This window comes from Mirounga angustirostris, unplaced genomic scaffold (assembly GCF_029215605.1).
Source record: "Mirounga angustirostris isolate CCGP_5_RB_7025 unplaced genomic scaffold, mMirAng1.0.hap1 SCAF_11, whole genome shotgun sequence".
Classification (NCBI taxonomy): domain Eukaryota; kingdom Metazoa; phylum Chordata; class Mammalia; order Carnivora; family Phocidae; genus Mirounga; species Mirounga angustirostris.
The window spans coordinates 10,583,228-10,609,393 of NW_026991719.1; the positions used below are offsets into that span (position 1 = coordinate 10,583,228).

A 26,166-nucleotide genomic window follows, 5' to 3' on the forward strand; every position below is an offset into this window, starting at 1 on the left:
ACTTATCCCAGTTAGAATATCCTTCCATTTTACTGCACAACTGTCTTTGATGACAGGCTGCTGGCCCAGCCCATTGGGACAAGTTCTAGAATATGCTGTTGTACCTTTCAAAAGTACAACAATGTCTGTATTCTGCAACACACTTGACCCCAGGGTTTGTCACACAGCTCCTTTACAGGTTTGTCACACAGACTGATTACCAAGGAAATTAGTATTCTTAAAGCAATTACAAAAGTGTGTACCTAGAGTAAGCCCTACAGAAGCGTTTAACATTTCAGGTAACAGTTAACCCTATGAATGCAGTGAAAGATAAACTATTTTATATCAGAACAGAGTCTGAATTTGGGGGCCTCCATAAAAGTGGGGTTCCTATCATAGCTTTTCTGTTAGAAAGAGATGAAATACCAGAGAGACAGGAAAACCCCTTTTGAATGGCACGCCAATCCTCATGCCAATGCTCAGAAGTAACCACGATTCTGAAACTGGTGTGAACTTTGTCCATGCAAGCCTCTTGATTTTCATACATACATATGCATCCATAGCATGTATTCTTGTTTAGAACAAAGACTAATCCAGCCCGGAATGGCAGCAGTGCAGAGGCTGAGAAGCCCTGCCCTGTCCCGTCTTGCTTCCCCGCTGCCGCGGCTCCTGCGCATGCCCCCAGCGGAGCACAGACTGCGATTACCAGCACTGCACACCTATATGCCTCTCCTCCTAGAAGACAAGTTCCCCCGAGGGAAGAGACTAACGCTTAGCTAACTGCAACAGAAAGGACTCAAAAATTTGCTGAATAAATCCACCATCAAATCATGGGTCCCTCCCGGATGCCGAAAAGCCAAAGCATCCATTTGAAGAGCTGCCAGGGGAAACACCTCTCCGTATCTGGAAGAAGTTTCATATATACCCAGGACTTCCACTGGCACTCTGGCCATTTTTAAAGGCAGGGACTACATGTCAACGTTTCCTGAGTCTTCACCATGTGGCCAGCAGTGTGTGATTCACAGGCACTAATCCAGTGCGGTCTTCACAAGGACCCCACGTGGGGGCATCACGAACCCCCACCCGTGTAAGGAGCGCGAAGTAGCTGGCCCGCACCTGCGCTAACAAAGCCAGCAGGCCCGGGCCCGCATACTGGTTTCTCTGGGGGAAGGTATGAGAGTCCTTTGTCAAGAGAACGTTTCACTCTCAAATAGCTAAGAAGCTGCTGCAATTACAGGCTTTGGTTTGTATTTGTGCCTGAGCCATACTTATTTTCTATTTCGGTGTAGGAGTTTCACAGAAAAAAACAAGAGCTACTAAGGATGTGAAATTTTATTTATTTTATTTTTTTTAAAGATTTTATTTATTCATTTGAGACAGAGAGAGAGAGAGAGCATGAGCGGCGGGGGGAGACAGAGGGAGAGGGAGAAGGAGGCTCTCTGCTGAGCCAGGAGCCCGACGTGGGGCTCGATCCCAGGACCCTGGAATCATGACCTGAGCCGAAGGCAGACGCTTAGCCATCTGAGCCACCCAGGCGCCCCAAGGATTTGAAATTTTAGTCCTGTGTCACCTCAAGGGAAGTTAATTCTGATTTTTGTCGGCAGTACCCAAGCACAAATCACAACTCCAGGAATACAATGAGAGCTTGGAAAAATAAGCACCTGGGGCTGGTGAGAGTAATGCATTTGTCTCAGGGCAGGGGCTGAAATGTGGAGCTAAGTGTTCTTCGGGAGAAACATGTCAATACGTAATCTTTTCACCAACCTTTGATGGATGTGCTAATCTTCTCAGGTCAACATGGGCTCACCCTGGCAACATACTGTGATAACTTATTTAAAAGGCAGCTGGCTTTTATAAATGGACCGTTCCGTCAATTTTTAGATTTTCATCCTCAGAAATGTATTCCCTTCTCAAAGCAACATTCACTATACATAGTAAGAGCTCAATCATACCTTTTCTACAACAGAGGATACTGCAGAGGTGAGCAGGTTTGGGAATTACTGTTCTTCGCTCTCAATTCTGTGACATTCAAGCTCTATAGAGATAATGAGATAACAAGAAAAATGTCAAGACGGTTATTCTCATTCCATTAGAGCAGTGGGTTCGCAAACTACTGCCCTTAGGCCAAATCTGGCCCAAGGCCTGTTTTTATAAATAAAGTTTTGTTGGAACACACCCACACCCATTTGTTTACTCACCATCTACAGCTGCTTTCATGCTGCAAGGGCAGAACAGAGTAGTTGCAACAAAGACTGTGCGGCCTGCAAAGCCGAAAATATTCACTCTCTGCTCCTTTACAGGACATGCACGCTGACCTCTACGTCGGGGAGAAGTGGTGTTTGTCCCACTGGGTCATTTTCAGTGGGGGCTAAAGGAGTTCGAGCAGGAGAGGACATCTGACTCATTCAAGGCATGTGCGTTGCAGTTCAGTTGGGTTAAAGACAGGACAGAAGAAAATAGAAAAAGGCAAAAAACGAGGCAGTTTCTCTAAGTGAGGACTTTAATGAACTGAACATTATTAGTGACATCAAAACCAAGCATAATATATATGAAATTACCATTTTAGGTCAAAAGAAAATCTTTCATGTTGGCAACAGTACACATCTTGCTGACTTCAAGTGGCCAACGTATTACACCCAGCCCTGGGATGGGCCCCCTGGGACTTTGGTGACATGCTTCTTTCTCCGTGTAAGAGAAATTTCCCTGAGAAAATGCACAGAAGGAGAGATTGAGTGAATCCAGGAGGAAGGGGGGGATGGCTGGGTACCCCGCGCCGCGGGCTCAGAATTTGAGCGGAATGACCGGCCAGTACTTGGGCCGCTTCCTGTCACAGTGCTTGTCGAAGCTCAGCTGCACGGCGGCCTCCATGGCCTGGATCTTCGCGGCACTGTCCCCATACAAGCGCTTCATCTCAGCCTTGCGCCGCTCGCCAGGCCTCTCGGACGGGGGCTCCACTGAGCGGCGGGTGCTGTAGTACAGGTCGTGGTCGGCGTTCACGTAGTCTTCCAGGCGCTGCGCGTCCAGCTGCTGCTGCCGCCCTGAGAACGAACCGACACGGGGCGGGGTGGGGGGTGAGCCCGGGGTGCGGCTGCTGCTGCACTGCCACGTCGGGCCTGGCTGCGCCTGCCGAGACACTCACCGGGTTCTAAGGCACCAGCCGCACGCCAGTACCCGCGTGCCTAGGAAATGCACCGATCGCTTATCCGGGAGGCTAAGGCTGCCCCGCCAGACACGGCGAAAAGCCGCCAGGAAACACGTCACCCAGCACCATCAAACCTCCACGCTGAGCCCCGAATACAGCTCTGCCCCTTTCATCCATGCGGCCTGCCCACAAGCCGCCCAGCTGGGAAGGGCCGCCTGGTTTCACACACTGGACCAGGCCAGCCGGGACACAAAATGCTTCCTGCAAAGTCCAGGGTTGCAAGAAGTAATACTTCCGCCCACAAATGAGGTGCTGGGGTGGGGGGAGTCAGCCCCGTGTTAGAGGTGCCGATTTCATAGTCACCTCGAAAAGAGCAAGTGCTGGTGTCTATAGAATTGCAGCCCTGATCCCCAATCCTTCCACACGGCCAAAGCACAGAGCACGCCAGGAAATGGAGTCACGTAATTCAACACCCGCCCGAGGAAACAGGGCTGAGCCAGGGCAATTCTGCCAATGGAAGGAAGACCTGACTTCTAAGCTTCCTGCTATATTAACAGAACTGCAAGTGCGCCGACTTCCTCACGATGGGATTTGTCTTTCCCCTTCACAGCTTAGCTTCGGCTAAATTTCAAGTGATAGAGTTACCGGATTTTAATCCTACTAATTTAAATGGATTCTTGTAAAGCAAAAAATTCAGTATATTCTCCCCCGTATAGTTTTTACTACAACAAGTCCTACTTTTATTTTTATGTATATAGAAATAACATTAACATATCAATAAGAGAACACTGCATAAGGTAAAATTTAGCCAACCGATAGATTTTTCTAAGTGACTGTCAGGAACAGAGAAACAGTAGAATGCACACATCTGTAGCTACTACTGCGACTGAGAGAAATGCTGCTGAATAAGGAGTGAAGGTGGTTATAGGGGATGAAACAATGACATACATCATTCTTTCCTTTTTTTTTTTTTTAAAGTAGCAGAATGATAGCTTAGTGTAGAAGGGAACCCAAAAGTGAGCAGCAAGATATGTCTGTGGCTAGGCGGTCACGCTCCTAAGTTTGTTCTTCGCACATATCCCCTTGGAGTTGGAAGGAAGGAGTTTTGGACACTTGGGAACACAATAAACGTGGATGGCCATTTCTGAGTTAGCACATCCGCAGCTTCTTTCTTATACCAGGAGGTCACCTACAGATAGGCCAAGTGACTGTCAAGCAAGTAAGTGCAATGTAACTGTTCCCTTATCCACAGAAGAGAGATGTAGCTGACTTCCTGTGAAATGCAGAACTGAACCAAAATACTGGCGTGATGTGCAAATGAACAGGAGGTCAATAAGCATTTGTCTCTCAGTTTTGGTCTTTTTGCCAAGTCTGAAACATCAGGATGTAAGTTGTTCAGTTCTCACGGGTGTTTAGATTGTGTACCCCCGCCCTCCAAAGACCACTCCTCTGAAAGTGTGGCCTTTCCACATTAGCCAGGGACAGCAGTTCCCTTTGCCTCCTATGGGAGCCTTGGGCAGTTACCAGTACTTGGGCTCATTTCGTCGTAGGCCCAGAGGAAACCATCCCGTGGGGGTGGGTGGGTGGGCAGAGCCTGTGCATCCAGAGGACAGAGGTTCCCAGACCGCAATCCTTTTACTCTCACATTTGTCCCAAGACTATAATCAGCCTCACCGACAGATCCAGTGACACAGCAGATGTTCAACTTCCTGTCTAAATCGGAGTCCTTGCGTTTACAAGTTTTAATAAACACTGGATCCACGCTATCTTAGCAAGTGTTGCTCTCTACCGCCGGGATATGTGAATTTAACCTTCTTACTTTTGCATCTTTCTCTTTCTTTTCCTGGTAATTTAACATGGTTCTGCTACTCTTCTGACCAAAACTATCTTAACAGGTAGGCAATCAGTATAACAATCCTACATCGAGATGTTTTCTCTTACGGTTGACATCTATCAACGAAACACTGTTCATACGAGCCAAGTGCAGCTGCTGGTCAACGTAGCCAGTGCAGCTTTCCAAGTTCACACTTGGCAGGTGCTCATGGGTTACCATCACAGGGTTTCAGCTAATGAAGCTCATTTCGTCTAAGAATAACAGAATAAAAGGCACAGGCCTCTGCTCTCAGTTGTCTTCTTGTCTCTCCTTCCTGTTCAGGTTTCCTTATGAAAATTTAAGACTCAACCCTTGTCCTCTCCCTGCCTCTCAAGAGGCTTGGAGCTTTCCTGGTTTCCAGCATGGTGGGTAGTTGCTCTAAAGCACGGACCTAAGGGGCGGGAAGCCTGTCCCCTGCACTGACCAGCTAGTGCTAAAACCTGCCTGTGGAAGTCATGCATGGGGAAAGGGCACGGTTGCCTTCACCACCCCCCACAGTCCCCAGCCCCGGGAGGACACAATGCCTGATGCTAAGCAGGTGCTCAGGAAATGACTGTTGAGAGAAAGCCTGGACAGAGGCCATACATTATTTTTTGTAAACAGCTGTTTCTTCCAGATGCTGTTAAAGAAAAATGATGACAACTCAGGGATAGAGAAACAGATGCTCAAATCTCAAAAGGTGCTGGGCAGAGCTCCCCTCCCATGGGTTCCTCAGAGCCTCCACAGCAGAGAGGCTGCAGGAGATGGGGGCACCAGTGAGATGGAGTCTGATCTTGTTCCTTTATATCTGAATCACTGTGCCTCTACTTACCTAAACACTTAAAAAAAAAAAAAGTCCTAAGGCTAGACTACAAATTTGAAAACCAGTCAGCTTAAAATCAAATGCCCTCAGACTGGCTGGACATTGGAAGCTACAGCTAGCACCTGAAAGTACTTCAGCTTATGCTGACTTAGGGGACCAAGCAAACCTTAGAACAGAATATACTCATTTGAAGGCATCACTTACTGTCTTCTATTTATTGCTTCCTTCCTCCCAGTGAAGGAAAGGATTCTCAATCACTAGCAGTTTTTCTTCCTGTCAAAACAAGGTGAGGGCTCCACCAGATGGAGAATCATCTGACTGAAGCAGAGAAGTAGAACATCACACTTCGGACATAACAGGTGCCACGTCATGGAGAAGTTGATCATTTTTTACTGAAAACAGCTGTGGGACTCAATGTTACCCAGGGCTTGTTTTCTTATAGGCTATTCAGTCATGGGAACTTGTTTTAATACAAATCAGAATATATTTTTAGATTCCAGATTTAATACAGGACTGGAGTGGGTTGAATAGTGTGCCCTCCCCCCCACCCCCCCCAATTCACATCTACACGCAACCTCAGAATAGACCTTTTTTAGAAACAGGGCCTTTGCAGATGTAATTAAGGATCAAGATGGGATCATACTGGATTAGTGTGGACCCCAAACCCAATGAGCGTGTTCTTATGAGAGACAGAAAAGGACACATCGAGACACAGGGGGGAAACCGTGTAAACAAGGAGGCAGAATTGGAACTATGTCCCCACAAGCCAGTGAACGCCAGGAGCCACCAGAGGCTGGAAGAGGCAAAGCCCCAGAACCTTTGGAGGGAGTGGGTCCTGCTAACACCTTGATTTCAGACTTCTGGCTTCCAGAACTAGGAGAATAAATTTCTGTTGTTTTGAGCCACCAATTTATGGTCATTTGCTACAGCAGCCCTAGGAAACTAAGATAAAGGTTAATATGCATATAGGGCTAAAACAAGAAAACAGTAACATCCTCTGAAGGAGAAATGCTACTGGGTCTCATCTGGGTTCAGGACATATAACCTTGATATTTCCCCCCTCGATCTATAAATTTACATGATGCTACTACCAGTGTGGACTTACAGTCTCCAAAGGAAAACAAAATCATGAGGAGTGACTTGGATTTTAGAAGACCTGACATAGCAGGAAAACATTCATTCAGTATTCCACAGATAATTAGCCCAAAGGCAGAACATTTTGGAAGACAAAGCACTAAGACAAATGAGTGCTGAAGAACATTATTTTTCCTCATTTTTCTAGGATTAGCATGTCTTTCTGATTGTATTCTCTGCTATGTTGCCAGAATTACTGATTTTAGCACAACCGAGCACAAGCACAGTCTGGATTTATTATCACGAGTGACTCATTTCTGGCTTGTCAGCAACACACCCGGAACACAGGTGCTCGCCAGCCGGCCTGGAGCCATTTCTGCTGGGTCTTCGTCCTCACCTCCCATCCCTCTCCCCCTGACAAATGAAGTCAGTGGATAATTACTGTTTTCACTTTTAGAATAAAAGTGCATTTCCATCCTGCCCTTCCACTTTTCTACAGCCTTTTATATGCATCTTCCCCCTGGCCTGGTTTTCCGGACTTTGAGCATCTGAACTAGACGACACACACACACGGTGGAACTGTGCTCAGTCACAGGATGCCACGCTTTAATTCCACCCACTAAGCCACAGCGGCTCATTCAATACTGAGCTGTGCGTTGCACTAGATCCTCCAGGTTTTCCACAGAGGGTGGACTGAGGGCGAACTGGATGGGCTTGCAGCTGACTGACTGAAGGTTCGGTCATGAAAACTGGTCTAAACCTTCCAGCTTCGGTGGACACAACATGATGGAGATGTCTCCCATCAAATGTCTAAAAGCACCTCCGGGCCCTGTGGTAAGAACAGCACTTTGAGTGCTAAGTGGCAAGTGGACTTATCCCCTTTCTTTCTCTCTTGATCCCAATTAACCCCCTCCCTCAAAGCCTAGAGCACACTCCATTTTCCACCATTACCCCGTGAAACTTCTCTGATGGCTGAGTTCACTGGCTCTACTCATCACTGCAAAAGTACCCATGGACCAGGCCATAGATGGCTCTTCTAGGTATCAGTTTTAATTTGATTTTGTTTCCTCTTCCCGACTGGGTTTAAGCTCTTTGTGAATATGTCTCTCTTTTCACCCAACGGTTACCCCCAAAACACAGGGGATAAAATCTGATTGGCTCAAGCCTGAGACAACAGTGGTGGCGTTCATTTCGGAGGGTCTTCTTCTCCACTGGGAATGATAACTTTCACTCATTTCCCCTCTAAGTACTAGGACTATAACCTTGCAGTCTCAATTGATGGTTATTTATGACTAACACGATACTTTTCTTAACCTAACAATAAACATTTTTCCTAAGAAATAACTGAAAACACAGCTGACCTTTAAAACTCCACAACTGTCTACTTTCCCATAAGTAATGTTACCAGTGAAGTTTTGAATAACGGAAATATCGCATTAGGAAATGACATATAACATAATCAAAAGCATGTCTGTTCCCACCACACAGAAGGAGTTCTTTATTTATCCTACTTAATTTTTTTGTTATCATTAAAATATGTTAGAGATTATCTGGAAGAGCAGTAATCACAAACAAGAACATGCTGTCCAGTATGAAGGATTTTATTCTAAGAAAAAATTAAATTTAAGACTCAGATGATGATGAATTATGTAACATATATATTCCCGTGGAAGTGAATAATACCGAAAAATCAAGTTTAGCTATATTTTTCCCTGCTAGTGATATTTCATAAAATTCTGTGTTCTCTAGATGATCCATATTCGAAGCTGAATTTGCCTTTACTGAGTAAGAAGCTTCTAGTGGTTCAAAGAGCAAAACAAAACTTTAACCAAGTAGTCACACTACTTAGGTCCCTAATCACTACTAAAATATATCCCAACTGTGTATGTAGCTAAACTTCCATGAACATTACTAGTGAAGGTAATGGGTTGGAAAGCACGATGGGCATTCACACTGCTTACATCTGAGTTCCATCCCTCAGTGCTGCTCAAAGGAACAGTATGGCGCAGTATTCATCCTATATGCTACCAAAAGTGCTGGTGAAAAAAATAATGCCCATTGTTTTTGGTGGTACAGGGTCAGGCCCCGGCAGCTTCTAAATCTTTAGCAGTCAGATTAGACTCCTACACCACAGCATGTTCTCGCCCTTGCCAGACAATGTCCACATCTCCCAAAGACCTGATAATATTTTCAGGGCAGACCACAGGACACCAAAGCATCGCGGAGACCCTATGACAAGCAGTTTTCAACTATGCTACAATTATACATTTACAAAGCACAAAGAAGCAGAAGCTCGATGTGTTTAGTGCTGTTAGTAGTAGTATGGAAGTGGGTTCATTTTTCCATGTATTTTACTATATTGTCATCAGGCAAGAATGTCCTTGAAATGGATTAAAAGTTGTGTTAATGACTACTTTGATGAAACTGTGCTAACGACTAAACTGGATCGACGCCAAACCTTTAATTCTTTTGCTTTTTAAATATTCTAAGTTAAGAATTTGGAAAGTGCAGACCAGAAGTGACTTGTTTTTTGAAGCCACAGAACATCTTTTTTAAAAAGAATGCAGAATCTCAATCAAGCACTAATTAACACTGACAGCATCGGAGTAAAATCAGTATATGCTTAATAATCCACACTAAAGGATGAGTAATTAGCAACTCACCATAACAACTCACATTTCTTGGGCACTGACTTCGTACCAAGCATGGTTCTCTACCTTATCTTTTATTATCTCATCAAGTCTTCATAGTTACCACTCCATTAATTAGGACCCCCTTCCCCAGGTGAGGTGACTGAGGCACAGACTGATTAGGGTAGGTGACCCACAAGCTAAGAACCTCGCGCTGATAAGTGGTGGAGGCGGGCGGGACTCCGTGACGGGAGCGGTTCTGCCACAGCTCGCTTGGTATAATGTTACAAATAATGATGTCTATATTGAAGAATGAGGTTAAAGATGAAGGCTGTATGGGTTTTCACAAAATTCCCTTTTTTATTGGTTTGCTGTCTAGATCATGGTAAAACAAGTATGTACCAGTTTCTTCAAAGGGATGGCAAGACCTGTGCAGTTCACTTCATGTCCCACTCACAGACTGCATTTGGGACAAAGAAAATTCTCACAGGGGGATTGTATTAGTTTCCTAGGGCTGCTGTAACAAAGCACCACAAACTGGGTGGCTTAGCATAACAGAAATTTCTCATCTCACAGGTCTGGAGGCCAGAAGTGGGAGATCAAGGTGTGGGCAGGGCCGTGCCCCCTCTCAAAGCGCTAGGGAAGATCAGGTCCAGGCCTCTCTCCTAGTTTCCAGTGGCAGAACTCCAGTCTTCACATGGCCTTCTTCTTGGGTGCATGTCTACCTTTGTGTGCAAATGTTTCCTTTTATAAGGACACTAGTCATACTGGATTAGGGCCCACCCTAAGGACCTCACTTTAATTTGATTACCTCTGTAAAGACTCTATGTCCATATAAGGTCACATCCTGAGGTTGAAAGGGGTAAGGTTAGGACTCCAACGAATCTTTTTTTTTAGGGAAGAAAATTCAACCCACAACAGTGATGATAACAGTGCAATCTGGAGCCTTGAAGTCAACTCAGCAGATTTGGGAATAATATAAAACAAAATATGAAGTTCATCAAGTTTATAAAGCATTCAAAGCCTAACTCACTTTGTAAAATGCCCCACACAAGCAAAGCAAATTTATCACTTTCTGGGATATTTGAAAACCTCTGATTTAAGGGTCATAATTAATACTGAAATCATTCACTCCTTCAAAACAGTATTAAGTGCCAGGCATGACTTAGCAGGTAATTTTTATGGTTTTTTTTTTTTTTAAACTTACCTAGAATTCTACCTGACCAAGGCAAGAGGAGGAACAGGGATGGGTTCTTAGCCATATCTGTAACTGAACTGCTGACGTTGGAAAGACACATTTTGTTACTTTATTTTCATCATCATCACATCTATTTTTTATTGAGTAACTATATATCAAGTTATTTTACATTAGCAGATAATTCAAAATGGCCTTTTGGATGACTGGGGTTTGCTTCCATCCCTAATTAGAGCTGCTCTCATAAAAGTATCCATCTCTGGTGGGAAAAACACGTTATTCTAACCTATGGTAAGGACAAAAGAAACCGCACATCCATCATATTTTTTCAAAAGCTATAAAAAATGGCATTCCAACCAAATGTGGACATGCTTGAACACCTCCTCTCCTTCATCGTTGGAAACTTTTAAGACACTAAAGGGCACGATACTTCATACAAAGCCCACTGCTCCATTCTTGGTACCCCATGGGGATCGATAAGCCCATCATCAGGAAAACACAGATCAAAGATGGAACCGAAACTTGCCCATCCCCAGACTTCTATGTTTCTGTTTATTTATCTTGTTTGTTTCTATTTATTAAAAAAATCCTAAGTAAAATATCATATAATTAGGACTCAATAAAAACAATATTGAGACTACATACTGGTTACAAGGAGAAAAGCATTTGTGTATCTATTTGAGACACTTCAAATGTAAACAGTCTGGTGAATTTTCATAGTAAAGAGAGCACAACAAGCAGTTCTTGTTCTTTGTAGCAATTTGGTAAGAAATCAAAAAAAGGAAATTCCTGCTTTGCTTCTCTAACCCTCAGAGCAGACTGTTTTGACATGGGATCAAACCAGAAAGGTTCGAGTCCTAGACATTTTCTCACTGTTTAGGTTCATACTGACCTCTACTCTGAATGGTGCTTAATAATTAAGACCTGGGAAGCCTGCTTCTCCCTCTCCCACTCCCCCTGCTTGTGTTCCCTCTCTCGCTGTGTCTCTCTCTGTCAAATAAATAAATAAAATCTTTAAAAAAAAAAAAAATTAAGACCTGGTAGCTCACTAGCACCAGGGAAGTCTCAGAGCCGTGTACCAGTGAGGTGACAGCAGTAAGTTAAAAACCTAGCAGTCTCAGGGACAAAACCTAATCCCTAAGTTTGTGCTAGAGGAAGCATCGCAGAAATTGGGAGTCGGACAGACCTTGATTTGAATCCCACCAGCTGATTACTAGTTGTGTACCATGGAATTAGTCAATCAGCCTTCTGAAGGGTCGCCTGCCTCATTTGTGAAATGGGTGGAATGCCCTCGAGGGGCTGCGGTATAGATTAGGGAGCACAGGCACACCCATGTACACACTGCCCCCCCCCCACCTGCTGTCTGATGCTCAGCAGATGGCAGACGTACCACTAGCACAAGCTTTGTTCTGAAGCTAAAAAAAAAGGCCTGTATTAAAATGCCTCTGGAAACTGACAGAGCTGAGGTGGGACTGGATGTGGAATGTGAGGAAGTTATAAAATAACTTAAGGGAGGAAGACAATGCACAAGGCAGGGCCAGCAAAGGAAGCGCGCGGGGCCGGGTGCACACTTACGGCGCTCCTCCCTGTGCCTCTCGGTCTCGGCGAAGTACTGGCGCAGCTCCTCCGTGATCTCCATGTTGCTCAGGTCGCACTCCACGCCCCCGTCTGACTCGGACTCCGCCTCCTCCGTGGAGGGCCCAGCTCGGCGTTCTCTCGGGCGGGCTGGTGGATGCTGCCCAGACCTTCTGGAATGTGCAGAACCGCAGTGCGAGTCCGTGGAAGCCGGGACATGGTCACGAGAGGGCCGAGGAGATTTGGCCTTGTTAGTGTAAGAGCTCTGGGGAAGAGCTGCAGGAGGGAAGGACCACGGGCAACTGAAATACGATTCCACGGCCTTCCTGTAGGCACTATGGTGGCTTCGCATCCAGGCCATCGCCTGATGATAATGTCGCCAGTATCTTGCATATACTGGATGAAAAGACCAAGGCTCAGTAGCTTTCCGGGATGCCACCTACAGAATAAAGGGAGGTGGAGGCTAGATACCACACAGTTCTTCAAGAGAACCCTCAAATATTGGACTAAACGACACGTATCTACTGAGTATCTTCTATATACCGACTACATCAGGATGCTACTACTGGGCCAAAGAGGACATAGGACAGGTCCATGCCCACAACGGACACCAAGTACATGTGCATGAGGTACACACAGGACTTAGTTTAAGGTTATGGCCACGGTAAAGTGGGGACAGAGGCTAATTATCATCATTTTTAGATAAGATGTAGGGAGAGATACTGACGTCAACCATCTTGGCCCTCTCTACCTACTGTAACTAAACGACTAGTTCCAAGAACCACATGGACGAATGTCTTCTAGTCCCTCCCTCACTACCCCCTTAACATCTGCTGGTCTGGCCCACTCCTCAGTGCCTGGACAAAAGCTGTCTAGCAACCTACCCAGTGGTGCTTTTACTTTTAGCTTTTGGATGTATTTGTTTCTTTGGTCTTCTCCATCATGGAATGAGAATACCAAGACTCTAAAAGGCTAAAATTTACCCTTTCCTCATGAGTTAAAAAAGAAAATCTTACCTCTGCTGCCATCTCTGATTGTGGACGTCCAAATGGGCACTGAGACTAGGAAAGAACAACCACAGTGCAAACATCTGGTCAGTACACGTGGGTGATATTTGTGGCTACTTCACGGTTTACAGAGCAGCTCCTCAGAGGCTGCCTCTTCCAAGTACCATGCCTGATCTTCACGCAACATATACTATAGGGCCCTGGCACCTGGGGAGGGATCCCCTTAGGTATGATTAAGTGGCTCAAAGGACACTGCATTTTTCAAATATTTGTTTACCTATTGAAAGTAGACTGGAAAGAACCATAGTTAGTAGCTAGTACCTGTATAAAAAATAATAATATAAAACATGAACTAAAAATATACAACTATTACTTAATTTATTAATCCTTAACTCATGCCGATGCCTATTTAAATTAACCCTAGATGTCCCCACGGCTTGAACAGAATACATCTTGCCGACTCACTGGAAATCATTGTTGGGTCTTGCCTCAGATCTGGGACTTGGAGAAGCCTCTCCAAATGAGATCTCTCTCCAGCCTGGGTTGTGCCCTGGGCTTTAAGCCCCCAAATGGGCCTTGTTTTGGTTTGGATTGTAGTAAGCATCTCTCAGCCAGTGTGTGACACCACACTCTCCCTGCCTAACCACTCTGCGTCTTTGCAGGAGAAACTGTTTCATGGAGACTCCCCACCAAGTGCCTGCATAGAACGCCTTTGCTCAAGAGCCTTGCTCGGCCAGGATTTACCCCTTTCTCCCCTACCTACCTGCTTGTGATTTATTGATATGGCAGAAAATACCTAAAGGTAAAGTTTAATCTGCAGCTGTACCTTCTATGAACTATTTAAAACGATTTTTTCTCCTTCCTGTTCAGGACTTCAGAGCTACTAAAATGCCAGCATACATCAGAATGTACTTTAAAAAAAAAAAAAGTTAAACAAAATATCCTGGGGTATCTGGCTGGCTCAGTCGGTAGAGCATGCAACTCTTGATCTCAGGGTCATGGGTTCAAACTCCACACTGGGTGTAGAGATTACTTAAAAAAAAAAAAAAAAAATTAAATAAAAAAACAAAAACAAAAACAAAAACCACCCAAAAGTAATATCCTAAAATGCACAAGAAATGAAGCATCTGTGAGATGAAACCACTAACACAATGTAATGCTGAGCAAACAGCTACTTGGGTTTTGAAACTCTGGGAAATCAGATATCGAAGGAGGCCTGTTTTTCCTCCTTCACTTAATTAGAGGGCAGAATTTAAAAATCTCTAAGCCTTAAGAAATAAACTTGACTTATTTTGTAATCTCTATCAGATGTTTTACTATGGTTAATGTGGAAAACTGAGATGTTAAATTGACCACATCTTTTAAGATTTAGCCTGAAGAGAACCATTCACTTTCTTTTAAAATATAACAGGCTTTCCAATAGGCTATTTCTAAGAGGTTTGACCCGATCTTCTGTAAATTTATCTTAAACACAGCCCACACTTCCTGTTCCCTGTTCTAAATTCAGGAATACACACACATGCAGTGAATGTAAACTGGAAAAAAGCCAACCAATGCAGTGAAAATATAAATGTAAATTAAGTTCACATTACTTTAAAACTGTAATTTAAAGGTTTAAAACGTGAGCAATTATCTGAAAACCTGGCTAACTGCCTATGTGCTTTACAAACTACTAAAGAAATATAAAAGTCAATACAATTAAGGGGTTAACGACCCAGAGAAGTAACACTAACACAAATGAAATTACAGTAGAAATCAGTACATACTTGAGTGCTAAACTGTAAGGTGCAGCCTGGAAGTGGCTAATTCATTCCAGCCCAGTTTCGTATTTGTATCACCGAAATCTGAATATTTTTCTGAGAGTCTGCAGCACATAATGCCTTTAAAGTGAACACCATGTGTGTCTTAATCAAATTTGTTTTAGAGATTAACAAGTAGCATAAGAATTAAATTTGAAAAGTCTAGGAGGCATCTGCATGTGTTCTGGAAATTAAGTGTTTTGAATCTAGACTTTGATGCCTCATAAAACGTACTTAGAACCAGATCAATGTAAATATTAAATATCCTGAACTGGGAAGTCTGGATTCAGCCTCAAATATGCCATAAACATTACTGTAATTGAACACTACTGCAGACCTTCGGAAATCCTGTTTTTATTTATAACTGGGAAAATCCTGCCTGGCTTTAAAAGTAATAGTACCAGTATTGTGAAAATGTATAAGATGGCTTATGAGAGGTTCCACTTTGCAGAGCTAGAAGTGTAGGCATGCGCGATCAAGTAGATAACTGTTTAAGAGGCTCCAGCGTAATTCATCATGTTCACCAGGCTGCTTGAATGTAAATGGCTGTGATTAAAGGGGGCATGGAGAGTTAATCTGAGGAGAGGCTACTTATTTATGCCTTTGATTTCGACAAATAATTTGCTAGAAGGGCTGCCATGTTACACTGTCTCAGAGATCACGCAAGGCAATGCCCTAAGCGCTTCTGCAAGAGGAAGCCAGGACAGTGGGCTGAGATGGCTGAAGAAAGCCGACTCCAGGGTCTGGAGCACAAGCAGCTCTGATTCAGCCTGGTGCGCCAGTGCCCTATGAAGTAGACCAACGAGTCGGCTAAGGCACTGGCCTCTTTCAGGACCCAGGCCATTAAGGAAAGCTGAATTTATCTTAATGATGGAATACGGGCGTCTTTGACATCGATTTTATTCTAATAGTGCTTTCCTGTTTTGGCCGCTGGGACACTTACGATCAAATCTGCTGCCATGCTCCGGCAAGTTAAGAGTCCTGGAGCTGTGTGTCGCATATGCTCATTCACCCCTGGCTTTATTATTCTTCCTCCCCAAATTCCAAAACCTATGTATCATATTCTTTTACATTTTAAGTATTGGAAGATTCCTAAAATCCTACAGATATTCCATTAAAAGTAATTCCTGAGAATGAATAAGTAAACTCTCAGAAATCAAATGAAAGAAGGCCTAGAAAAATATGTCTAAAGGAGTAGCAGCTTACACGCAGCTTTATAATTACTGGCTTCTCTTTCCAGCATTACTCTTGGTACTTAATGCCAGCAAAATTTTTCTGTAAAGGGTCAAACAGTAAATATTTTGGGCTTGTGGACTACATACAGTCTCTGTCACACATTCTTCATTTTCTTTAAATTTAAAAACAATCTGGGTGCCTGGGTGGCTCAGTCGGTTAAGTGGCTGTATTCGGATCAGATCATGATCTCAGGGTCCTTGGATCGAGCCCCGCATCGGGCTCCCTGCTCAGTGGGGAGTCTGCTTCTCCCTCTCCCTCTGCCTGTTGCTCCCCAGCTCGTGCTTTCTCTCTCAAATAAATATCTTTACAAATAAATAAATAAATTTAAAAACAACCTTTTGACAATGTAAACACCATTCTTAGCTCCCAGGCAGTAACAAAAACAAGCTGTGGGCCATCCTTGGCCAGTCCCTATTTCACGTGAATACATTATTCAGCTGCACTGACTCTGCTTTCAGTACGCAGGGGGCTCTCATTGTTGCTCGCTCTCCACTTGGCAAACCATGGAGGAACTTTGTGATTCTCACTTGTCTCATAAATGATTAGGCTTGGAGTAAGCCTAGTGGAAGCAAGACAACTGTGATGAGGACCACCAGCAATCTTGGTGACCAGTTTCTAATATCTGGGACAAAAGAATTGTCTCCATGACTAAATAAGGAACTTGGACCATTTCTTAAAGATCTACATAGATATTTAAAGACTTAATTTAAAAAAAACCAAACTCCTGCAATCAATTGGGCTTAGAATGCACGTGTCGTGCCATGATTTCTGACGGAGGCCCTACTAGCTGCCATGGGCTGGACAGCAACCCAACAAGGATGGGGAGCAGGAGAGAGCTCCGAGTCTCTTCCCTGGAAGAAGGAATACAAATCCCTTCCTGCTAAGTGCATCAGTTAGCTCCTAAGGGAAGGTGAGAACCTCCTCTAAGAATGGGTCCTGTGAACTTTTTCAAACCGGCTACTCTTTCCACACAGAGAACTTTAGGACCTAAAAAAAATGCCTGGGTTTCTGAAAAGCCAACATGAAGCTAATTCTAGATATTAAAGCAACACTTTCAGCCACCAGTTCAAAGAGAAGCAAGCTTATGGTTACAGCAGATTTAGATGCCTTTCAAAGGTCTTTAATTTTATCTTTCATTCGCCACCTCTTTGGGAGTGTCTCCTACTCTTGCGGCACACGTCTTCATGGACTGAACAGCAGCTTTCCTCCTAATGGGATGGCGGAGCTGAAAGAAAAGAGGATGGCAATGTCAGGGCAGGCTGGGACCCACAGTTCACCAAAACGGCAGCCCTCCCCGGCGAGCACAATGGCATAATAGTCAATACCCAGCTGAGCCCGGGCGGGCACAGAGACCGAATTCATTGTCTGTTCTCAACCACCAGAGAAGGAAGGAAAAAAACAGCGCTGAGGTCATTCAGGAAACACTGTCGAGGCCCGGGGCCCACAGGCAAGACAGTGCTCTGGGTCTTGAACCATATATTTTCCCATGTAGCCTTTCTTAAAAAACACACGCATTCTTCAATGAATCTGCTTATCCTGGAAATGTATTTTTAAATGCATAAACATACATGAGGAATAACAGACAAGAGCTTTGTCGTTTTCAATGGAAAAAATCCAACTATTTCCATCAAGTCATTAAAAAATTCCACAAGTAATGTGGCTTTGTTGAAAGGTAGGGAGAGCATACATATTCTTTTTACTGCGTATTTCTATTCCTGTAAATATAGGATCTAGGATGTGTCATCGCAACCAATAAATAAAATAAAAACACAAATTCCCCTCAAACAATAATGTACACTCCGCAACTGGATTTCCTCTCTATCCTCCTTTTCCAGCAGAATTCTGAAAATGAAATACATGAAAACTCACCTGCTTTGATTTTTGCATAGAAACACACTGGAGGTCAGTCATTAAGTTATGCTGGCTAAAGCCCCTAAAGTCAAACCTTTCCGATAAGGCTCCCAGTGATTTGGTTCTCTGAACCAAACACATAATTTGGAGGATCTAATTTAGGCCTTCGGTATATGTTTCAGGGTAGAAGGGGGTCTGCTGGAAATTGCTCAAAATAAATGAAGGTACAATGAGAAATGAAAATTACATGAATCGAGTCATGTGGGGTTCGAAGGAATGTCTGTATATGTAGTAATAACCCTATCAGAGAAGATGTCTTCCAATAATGCATACACCAGTAGGAATTTCCTCAACTAAGATAATAAAAGGTTTTCTGACAGCCTTGCTTCCGGCCCACCACCCCCGGCTGCCTGATGGCAGTTTCAACTGGCTTGATGCACTCATGGGCTCCCTCCTGTGGCTTAGCATGGTCCCTGCTGGCTAATGTGGACAAAGATGGCTCAAGACTGAATGTCCTCCCACCCTCAGGAGTCCAGCCTCTGTCTTATGGCCAAAGGCCTCCCACAAGGGCACATACTACCCCCGGTTCAGAGAGCCCGCACCTCTCTGTCTACAACAACCATCGTTAAAACTGATGGGCGAGGGAGCCAAAAAAGTTTTATTTCCTTTTCATTCCTTCAACCCCAAACTCTCTTCCGGACGTTGCAGTTAGAATGTCACAAAGGAAGGCCCAGCATGGGGAAGGAGGAAGAATGAAAGGACATAGTTAAGCGTTCCTCTTTTTTTTTTTTTTTAAACACAAATAACTTTCCACCCACAGAACGGCATTGTTTGTCAGCAGAGTGATGGATTTGTGAGTGGATTTATTTGCAAGTTCACCAAATCCCCATGTGCCTAAAGTCAAAATCTTAAGTGAAATAGGAGGCCACTCAAAAACAAAGTGGACCCTCTGACTTATGAACACAACACGCAATGGGAGAGTTGAAAACGGGAATAACAAGAAGGACATAATAGTTATACAACTCAAACGAGGAAACAGTTAAGTTCAATTCACTGCAAGTTTATCGCTCACAAAGCAAAACCTAGTGTGACTGTAAAGGACTAAGGGTTAAACAGGCAGGTTATGCAAGTTCAGAGCCTATCAGCAAAAGCCATGACTAGTTTAAAGTGGTTAAGCCCACCAGTAGATTTCAGGAGCTTTATTTCAAGTTTACTTCTATAAACACATACATGGTAATTCCATTTAATCGCTGTGTTTTCTGAATTTATACGGCACTCACTACATCCCACCTATTTAATCAATTACTTGTAGGCATGGATTCTGCAATCTATTTCTTTTAAATTTCCTATTTTCCTTCCAGCATAAAAACCATAGCTATATTTTCCTGCCTTTGGATGCTGGTGAGATTGTTGTTTCCTGATAATAGTCTCTCCTCCTCCTTCTACCCTCCCTAAATAAACTGTGTAGCTAGTCACTCAAGTAACCGTACAGCTCCAGATCTTTTTGGAAAGCAGACGTTTAAATACATTAATATGTTTTCAAAAGTATTTTTAATTCATCTGATATTTGATCAACCACAGTTATGCTCTTTTTTCACTTGTCCAACTGTTTTAATTTCCTATTGGAGAGAAGGGGTCCAAGAGTTCTGTACCTAGTTTGTAATCTCTCCAGCCTCCACTCTGGCCTTAATTGTTCAGTTTTCCCCCATCCTTCTTATCTCACCCCACCCTTAAATGCTGGATCCTAAAACCCAAAATAATCCTTCACCATCTGTAAAACAGTTTTAGAATGAAAATTTCTCTCTGGAGCTTTAGTTTATATACTTTCCCAGCACAGCAATGAACACAGAGGAGATCTGTATACCTTACTGTGAACCTGTCTTCAGTTACTATCCCAAGTCACTAACCAATTTACTATCCCAAGTCACTAAACAATGATCTTTAAAAACATATGGTATCTCTTGTCATTGCCATCCCAAAGGGGCTGTTATAAACTGTATTTGCAAATGTTATCTCCACCCCACAATTCATGGAAATCCTGAGAGTAACTAAGCCCAGAAGTGTTATTAATCTTTGGTCTAGACTTTCTAGTAATGTTCTGACTTAAGGTGCAAAACAGCTGAATACAAAACCTAGCCTATGAAACAACTTTAAAAATCATTCTTGAAACAGATAAGATTGTTTAGAACCATCTGATCTGTACTAAGGAACTCCCAAGATTTCAGAGCTAAAAGGTACTTCGTTGGTCCCTGTTCAACTCCACTTAATTACTGAGGAAGTGGGCAAAGACCTTCTCCACCTCCACGGGTAAGGCGCATAAAAGACCACAGGTGCCAAATGTTCTCTAGATAATTTCCACTAAAATTTCTGACCTCCCACAGAGGTCAAAGTGGGAGGGAAAAGAATGAAAACCCCAAGTTTTGAGTAGAAGAGCCAATATTCCAGACATCCCTCCAAGGATGAGGCTGCTCTGGGCGACGTTCTGTTCAGGTACTGGGCTGTATGGCCTAAGTCAGAATTCATCCAGACTTAACACAGTGTTACTCAGCACTTCAGAATCACGTGGGGGAGGGGGGAGTTTAATAAAAATGCCGATGCCTGGGTCCTACTTCTAGAAATTCGAATTTAATTGGTCTGGGATGGGCCCCCGGGCATCAGAATTCTTAAAAGTCATCCAGTGATTCCGAAGCACGGCGGCTGAGAGTCTCTGGAACCGGTCCCCTGTCACAATTAACCAGCAATGATTTAGGAATCTCACGGGCCCCGCGGGATGAGGCTAATTACGACAACGTGACAGGCAAGCCCTTGGCTCTCCCGCCATCTGCGGAAGCCAGGGTCCGGGGCCTCCAGGCTCCTCCCTCACTCCCCAAAGGAAACCCAGCCGTCCCCGGAGTCACCTCGTGGGCTCGTTGCTCGCGGATCTCGGGCGGTGGGCGAGCAGGGGCCTATTTCCTGTGAGGAGACCGAAGGGGCGCGGGAGGGAGGGGCTGTTGCCCGGGAGACCAGAAATGCACTTCCGGCGAGGATCACGTGACACGCGCGCCGGAAGTCCGCGCACGGCGCCGCTGACGCCACGTCCGCTCCGCGTTCTGCGCCACGTGTGCGTGGGGAAACTGTCGTGAGATGAGGCTCCGCCTTCCGGGGCGGAGCGTAGGGAAACGCTGGAGGAGGGTGATGGGCCAAAGGTCCCGGCGCGACTCCGGCGCCTGGGCGCCGGGTCTCCACCTGTACCTCGGGTGACGGGTCTGGCGCGGCGGGAAGACGAGGGTTGTTTCTGCACCGCCCTCGTCCCTGGGCCAGTTCCTTGACTGTCGACTTTTCACCCTTCTCTCAGCTCTCTTATCTTCCTCTTTTCTTTAGTTAGACTTTTCTTTCTTTTTTTTTTTTTAAACTGGCAAGGCTAGAGGTCGTGGCCCAGGAGGACACGCCCAGGCTTTGGAGATAGCGTTTAGTTTATTAACCTCGCGAGCCTCGGGTTCTCGCCCGTAAGATGTGAATAATCTGCCCTAGTGCAGTGCCTGGTGCGATATAGCCGACCAAAGTTAGTACCTATTAACATTATTTGTATTGCAGGCATTATCAGCAACACTTGCCCTGTTAGCATCACAGAGGATTCGTTAATAACCAAGCAAAATCCACCGAAGTCTAAGTGGCATATCCTTTCTGGGGTAATAATTTGGCAAACCGCGGCAAGAGCCCTAAAAAGGGCATACTTTTGTCTTAGAATTTTCACTTCTGGGAATTCATTCCAAGGAAAAGCAGACGTTAAACCGGATGTTCATTGCAGAATTATTTTTAAAAGTGAAAACGAAAAAACAAGTGCTTAATAAGAGCAAGTGGCTAAGTCAATTAGGCTCTACCCGTGGCGTGAATATTACTACCCATTCCTATATTACAGAAGAATCAAACTGTATAGAAAATTAACATATGTACTGGCTGCCTACTATGTGTCAGGTATTATTCGGTATCTGCACTGTCCATTGCAGCCACTAGACGCGTGTGGCTGTTGAGAGCTTGCAGAGTCTGAGCTGAGGTGTGCTGGAAGGGTAGATCACACCGTGGATTTTGAAGACTTAGTGTGAGACAAAGAATATAAAATACCTTATTTTGCCAGTGGTAACACGTTAGGGAAGGACTGTTTAGGTTAAATAAAATGAGATTAAAATTAATTTCACCTTTCTCTTTTTACTTTCTTAATGTGACTGCTAGAACATTTGAAATGACATAGGTCCCACGCATCATTATATATTTCTATTGGACATTGGTATTCTATTTACCAGATATACAGTGGTGAACAAGACCGTTTTTGTCCTCATAAAAGTAACACTCAAGTACAGCATGGACAATGAACGGGTAAATAATGTCATTGTATATCTTGGTTATATGAGGAACATAAAGTGAGGGTAAGGGCCAGAAAAGGTGTATATATTGAGGGTGGTTATTTTAGATGAGAGTCTTCCTCCCCTGTTCAGAAAATGGATGTGGAAAGGATGAGATCTCTATGGATAGAATGGGAAGGGGATGGTAGGAATGTGGTGTCTTCTGGGCAGTCAGCTGTGGATTGAGGCTGATAAATCATTTGGGCCTGGTGGAATCTCTGCCTTAGGAAGAAACCACATCAGGAGAGGAAGGAAAGAGAGAAGAGGGGTAAGATGCCAGGGGGAAAGAGCTCAGGGAGCCCCTGGGAAACAGAACAAAGCAGGCTTGCAGTGGATACGTTTCAGGTAGAGCGGTTACTGGAGTAATACCTGTCTGTATGCTGTAGTGCCGTGGGTGTATGTATATATACATAATGAGTATACTATGGTATTAGATAGCATATTACTTTGCTCTCACAGAGACTCAGAAGGAGAGTGGCTCAAACTGTTGAAAATGTATTTCTATCTCTCTGGGTGTCAAGTGTCCAGAGTAGTAAGGTAGATGTATGGGGCCAGGGACTCAAATTTCACCTATCTCGTAGCTCCACACTCCCCAGTTTGTTGCCGTGGCCACGTGGTCAAAGACATGGCCAAAGATGATGCACCACTGTACCTTCCAGCCAGTGGCAAGGGGGAGAGGGGAAGCTGGGGCATACCCCTTCCCTCTAAGGCAGGGTTTTCCACCTGGGCAGTATTCATATTCGGGACAGATAATTCTGTGTTCTTTTGGGGGGCTCTCTTGAGCATTGTAGGATTTCAGCAGCATCCTTGGCCCTTACCGACTAGGTTACAGAAGCATCCCCCAGTATGACAACCAAGAATGTCTCCAGAAGTTGCTAAATGTCCCCTGGAGGGTGAAGGCACCATTGGATGAGAACCCTTGCTTTAAGTGCACTACTACCTAGAAGGTACTCACCACACTTCTCAAATCCCACAAATGGCCAGAAATTCATCATTCAGCCATTCTAAGGGCAAAGGAGTCCTGGAATTGTCTGCTGGCCAGGTGCCCAGCTAAAAGTTCGCTAAAGGAGGCAGCAAGATGCTAGCAGATTCTTCGGCCCCCTTGTTGACACAGGGAATGGAAAGCCTGTAGCCGATTGAGGAGGTGGCCCTGTTAATCTTCCAGAATGAATTTTAGTCATTATTCATTTCAATTCACTTGCATAAAAATATTGGTGATGGGAAACACTAACTGCCCAAAAAGTGAGGATCCCATTTGAAAAGGATGGGCATTGCTACTCCAGAGGGCTGACCAGGGAGAGAAACTGGATTCAGAAACGGAAGCGGCAAAATGTTGGATTTTTCTCTTGTGTTGTAGCGCCATCTGGTGGAAATTTATAAATCCTACCGTTCTTCACCTGCTTGCCTGGGATGGGCTTTCACTCGGGTCAAGTGTAAACCTCAAATTATAAATAACCCTTAAGTGGATTTTAGCAAACCCTTAAGGGTCCTCCTTTTTAAGATGAGGAACTTTTTAAAATCGGGTTCCTCACCTCCGGTACTATTGACGTTTGGGGCCAGATAATTCTTCATTGTGGGCACCGTCCTATGCACCGGAGGAGGTTGAGCAGCCTCCCTGGCCTCTACCCACTGGATGCCAGTAGCACCCCCCCATCCCTCCCCTCTCCACTGGTGACAACCCCAAATTACCAAATCTCCCTTGGGGGCCAAATCGCTCCCTGCTGAGGGCCATTCCTTTAAACAGAGTGTCTAAGAGTCCAAGGACTATTAAGGCCATCTGCCACAGCGCTTCGTGTCTGTGTACCCTGGGAGTGGGAGGGGCATGTCTGGGAGAAACAGAAAGACACTACTGGGCAAAAACCAGGCTCCAGATGCAGCATGACATGTCCTCTTTGTAATACTCTGGAGAACTCTGTTCCTGCTTGTCCCAGCAGCTGGAGAGGAGATTGACTGAGGGCTGCCCAAAGGCCCAGAAAGCAGATGTAAAATGTCTTCAAATCCCCCGGGGCAAGGGAATCTATAGAGGTCATTGCCTAAAGCACGAAGGCTCACAGCGTAGTCCCAGACTGTGGTGGTGGTGGTGGTAAGGGGTGGGTGGCAAAGTCCTCCCAGGGGATGAACAGGTGTGGATGATCCTGCTAGGTGTGGGAAGCCATGGTTCATCTCCTGGCGGGCTTTTTGGATCTCCCCACGCCTGTTACCTCTCTGCTGCCTGAGTGTTGTCGAGAAGCTGGTTAGGAGCCAGTCCCCTTGCCTGGGTCAAGTGAGTGGTGCTAAAGCCCCTGCAAACAGTCCTGAGTTCTTACCCGGGAGCTGCATAAAGGAAGGTCAGTTTTGATGTGAAATATTGGGGTCCAGGAGCGAATGGTCAAGAAAGAATTCTTGGCAAAAAAAGGTGGTTTTATTAAAGCCTGGGGACAGGACCCGTGGGCAGAAGGAGCTGCACCAGGGTTGTGAGGAGTGACTGATTATATACTCTTAAGTTGGGAGGGGGTTAGGGAGAGCATAAGTCTCTAAGGAATTTGGGAGCGAGGTTTTCAGGACCTTGAGGGGCTAGCTGCTATTAAGATAAGGTCATTTATGACTGTGTAGTAAAACCTTAGTCATGAGACCCTTCAGATGTATATCAGTGGGCCACAGGTTTGGAGGATGATTGCTAACACATATCATGGGGGGGGGGGAGGTGAAAGGGGGGGTGGGTAGAGATAAAGGAAGTTTCCAGAGGGATTTTTACAGGATCCTGGAGGTCGGGCTAATGTCAAGCTAAGGTTGCCTTTCGCCTCTAGCCAAGTATTCACATTGAGGCAGTTGAGTTCCTGGAGGAAGGTCACTCTGCCTGTCTTGAGTACTTGTCAATGGGCTGCAAGTTGTAAGGACATTTAATTTTTTCTACATTTCTTTTGCCTTGGTTCTCCACATCAAGTTTCCCAGGAGCATTGCCTAGTGGCAGCTTCTGGCCCCGCTGAGGGCCTCTCTTACACTCTCCGCCTGATGTCACCTTCTTGTCAGCTTTGCCCCACCATCCTGACCCTCCCTCTCCACAGAGACCTTTCTCCTGACAAAAATGAAAATGCCCAGGTGCAGGTCTCATCACTTTGGAAGGCAGCGCCTCTTGTTTCAGAGGAAGAGGTATCTTGGCTTCTGCCTACACCATTCCATCCTCGTGTTCTCTGGATCCAGTCCCACGTCCTCAGGGGCACCTCGCTCCCTCAGTTATGTCCCTCTTCTTCTACCAGTGCCTCCTCCCTCCCCAACCCCTTCCCCTCAGCATCAACCTTGCTCAGGCGCTCCAATCCTTACAGTAGTTTTGGTGGATTTTTCATGTCGTGCTCCTTACTGTTCTTTCTCCTTCTCTTTGTGGTCCTACTTCTGCACAAAGTGGGCTACCTCAATGTCCTCGCCTTCCTTCCACTCAACCCGCTGCCATTTCTCTTCCAGCACATCACACCTGTGTCCCTGAGGCACTCAGCTGACTTCTGCCTCTCCTGTCTACCATTATTTGGCCTCTGCAGTATTTGATACTCTTGGCCAAGTCCTCTTTTTTTCTTTTTGCAATCACCACATTCTCCCTCCCCAAACTGCAAAGTAATATGTGCTTAGTGCACAGAACAAAACACAAGAAGA

General features: G+C 44.9%; 1 protein-coding gene across 3 annotated transcripts; it reads right to left on the bottom strand.

Moving 5' to 3' along the window:
• Positions 1-5: 5 nt before the first annotated feature.
• GEMIN8 (gem nuclear organelle associated protein 8) lies at positions 6-21,217 on the bottom strand. Of its 3 annotated transcripts, none has more exons than XM_064573761.1 (6): positions 21,061-21,190; positions 17,457-17,537; positions 15,044-15,157; positions 13,287-13,331; positions 12,271-12,709; positions 6-3,017 (listed from the first exon to the last, which is right to left on the bottom strand). In XM_064573761.1, the coding sequence occupies exons 4-6, from the start codon at positions 13,296-13,298 to the stop codon at positions 2,761-2,763; spliced, it is 708 nt and encodes a 235-aa protein (XP_064429831.1). In that variant the 5' UTR covers positions 13,299-13,331; positions 15,044-15,157; positions 17,457-17,537; positions 21,061-21,190; the 3' UTR covers positions 6-2,760. The 3 variants fall into 3 exon arrangements, 2 of the variants coding, with proteins under 2 accessions (XP_064429831.1, XP_045730830.1); XR_010406039.1 differs by lacking the exon at positions 15,044-15,157 and having other exon boundaries at positions 7-2,014; positions 2,178-3,017; positions 21,061-21,217; XM_045874874.3 differs by lacking the exon at positions 15,044-15,157 and having other exon boundaries at positions 7-3,017; positions 21,061-21,217.
• Positions 21,218-26,166: the final 4,949 nt, after the last annotated feature.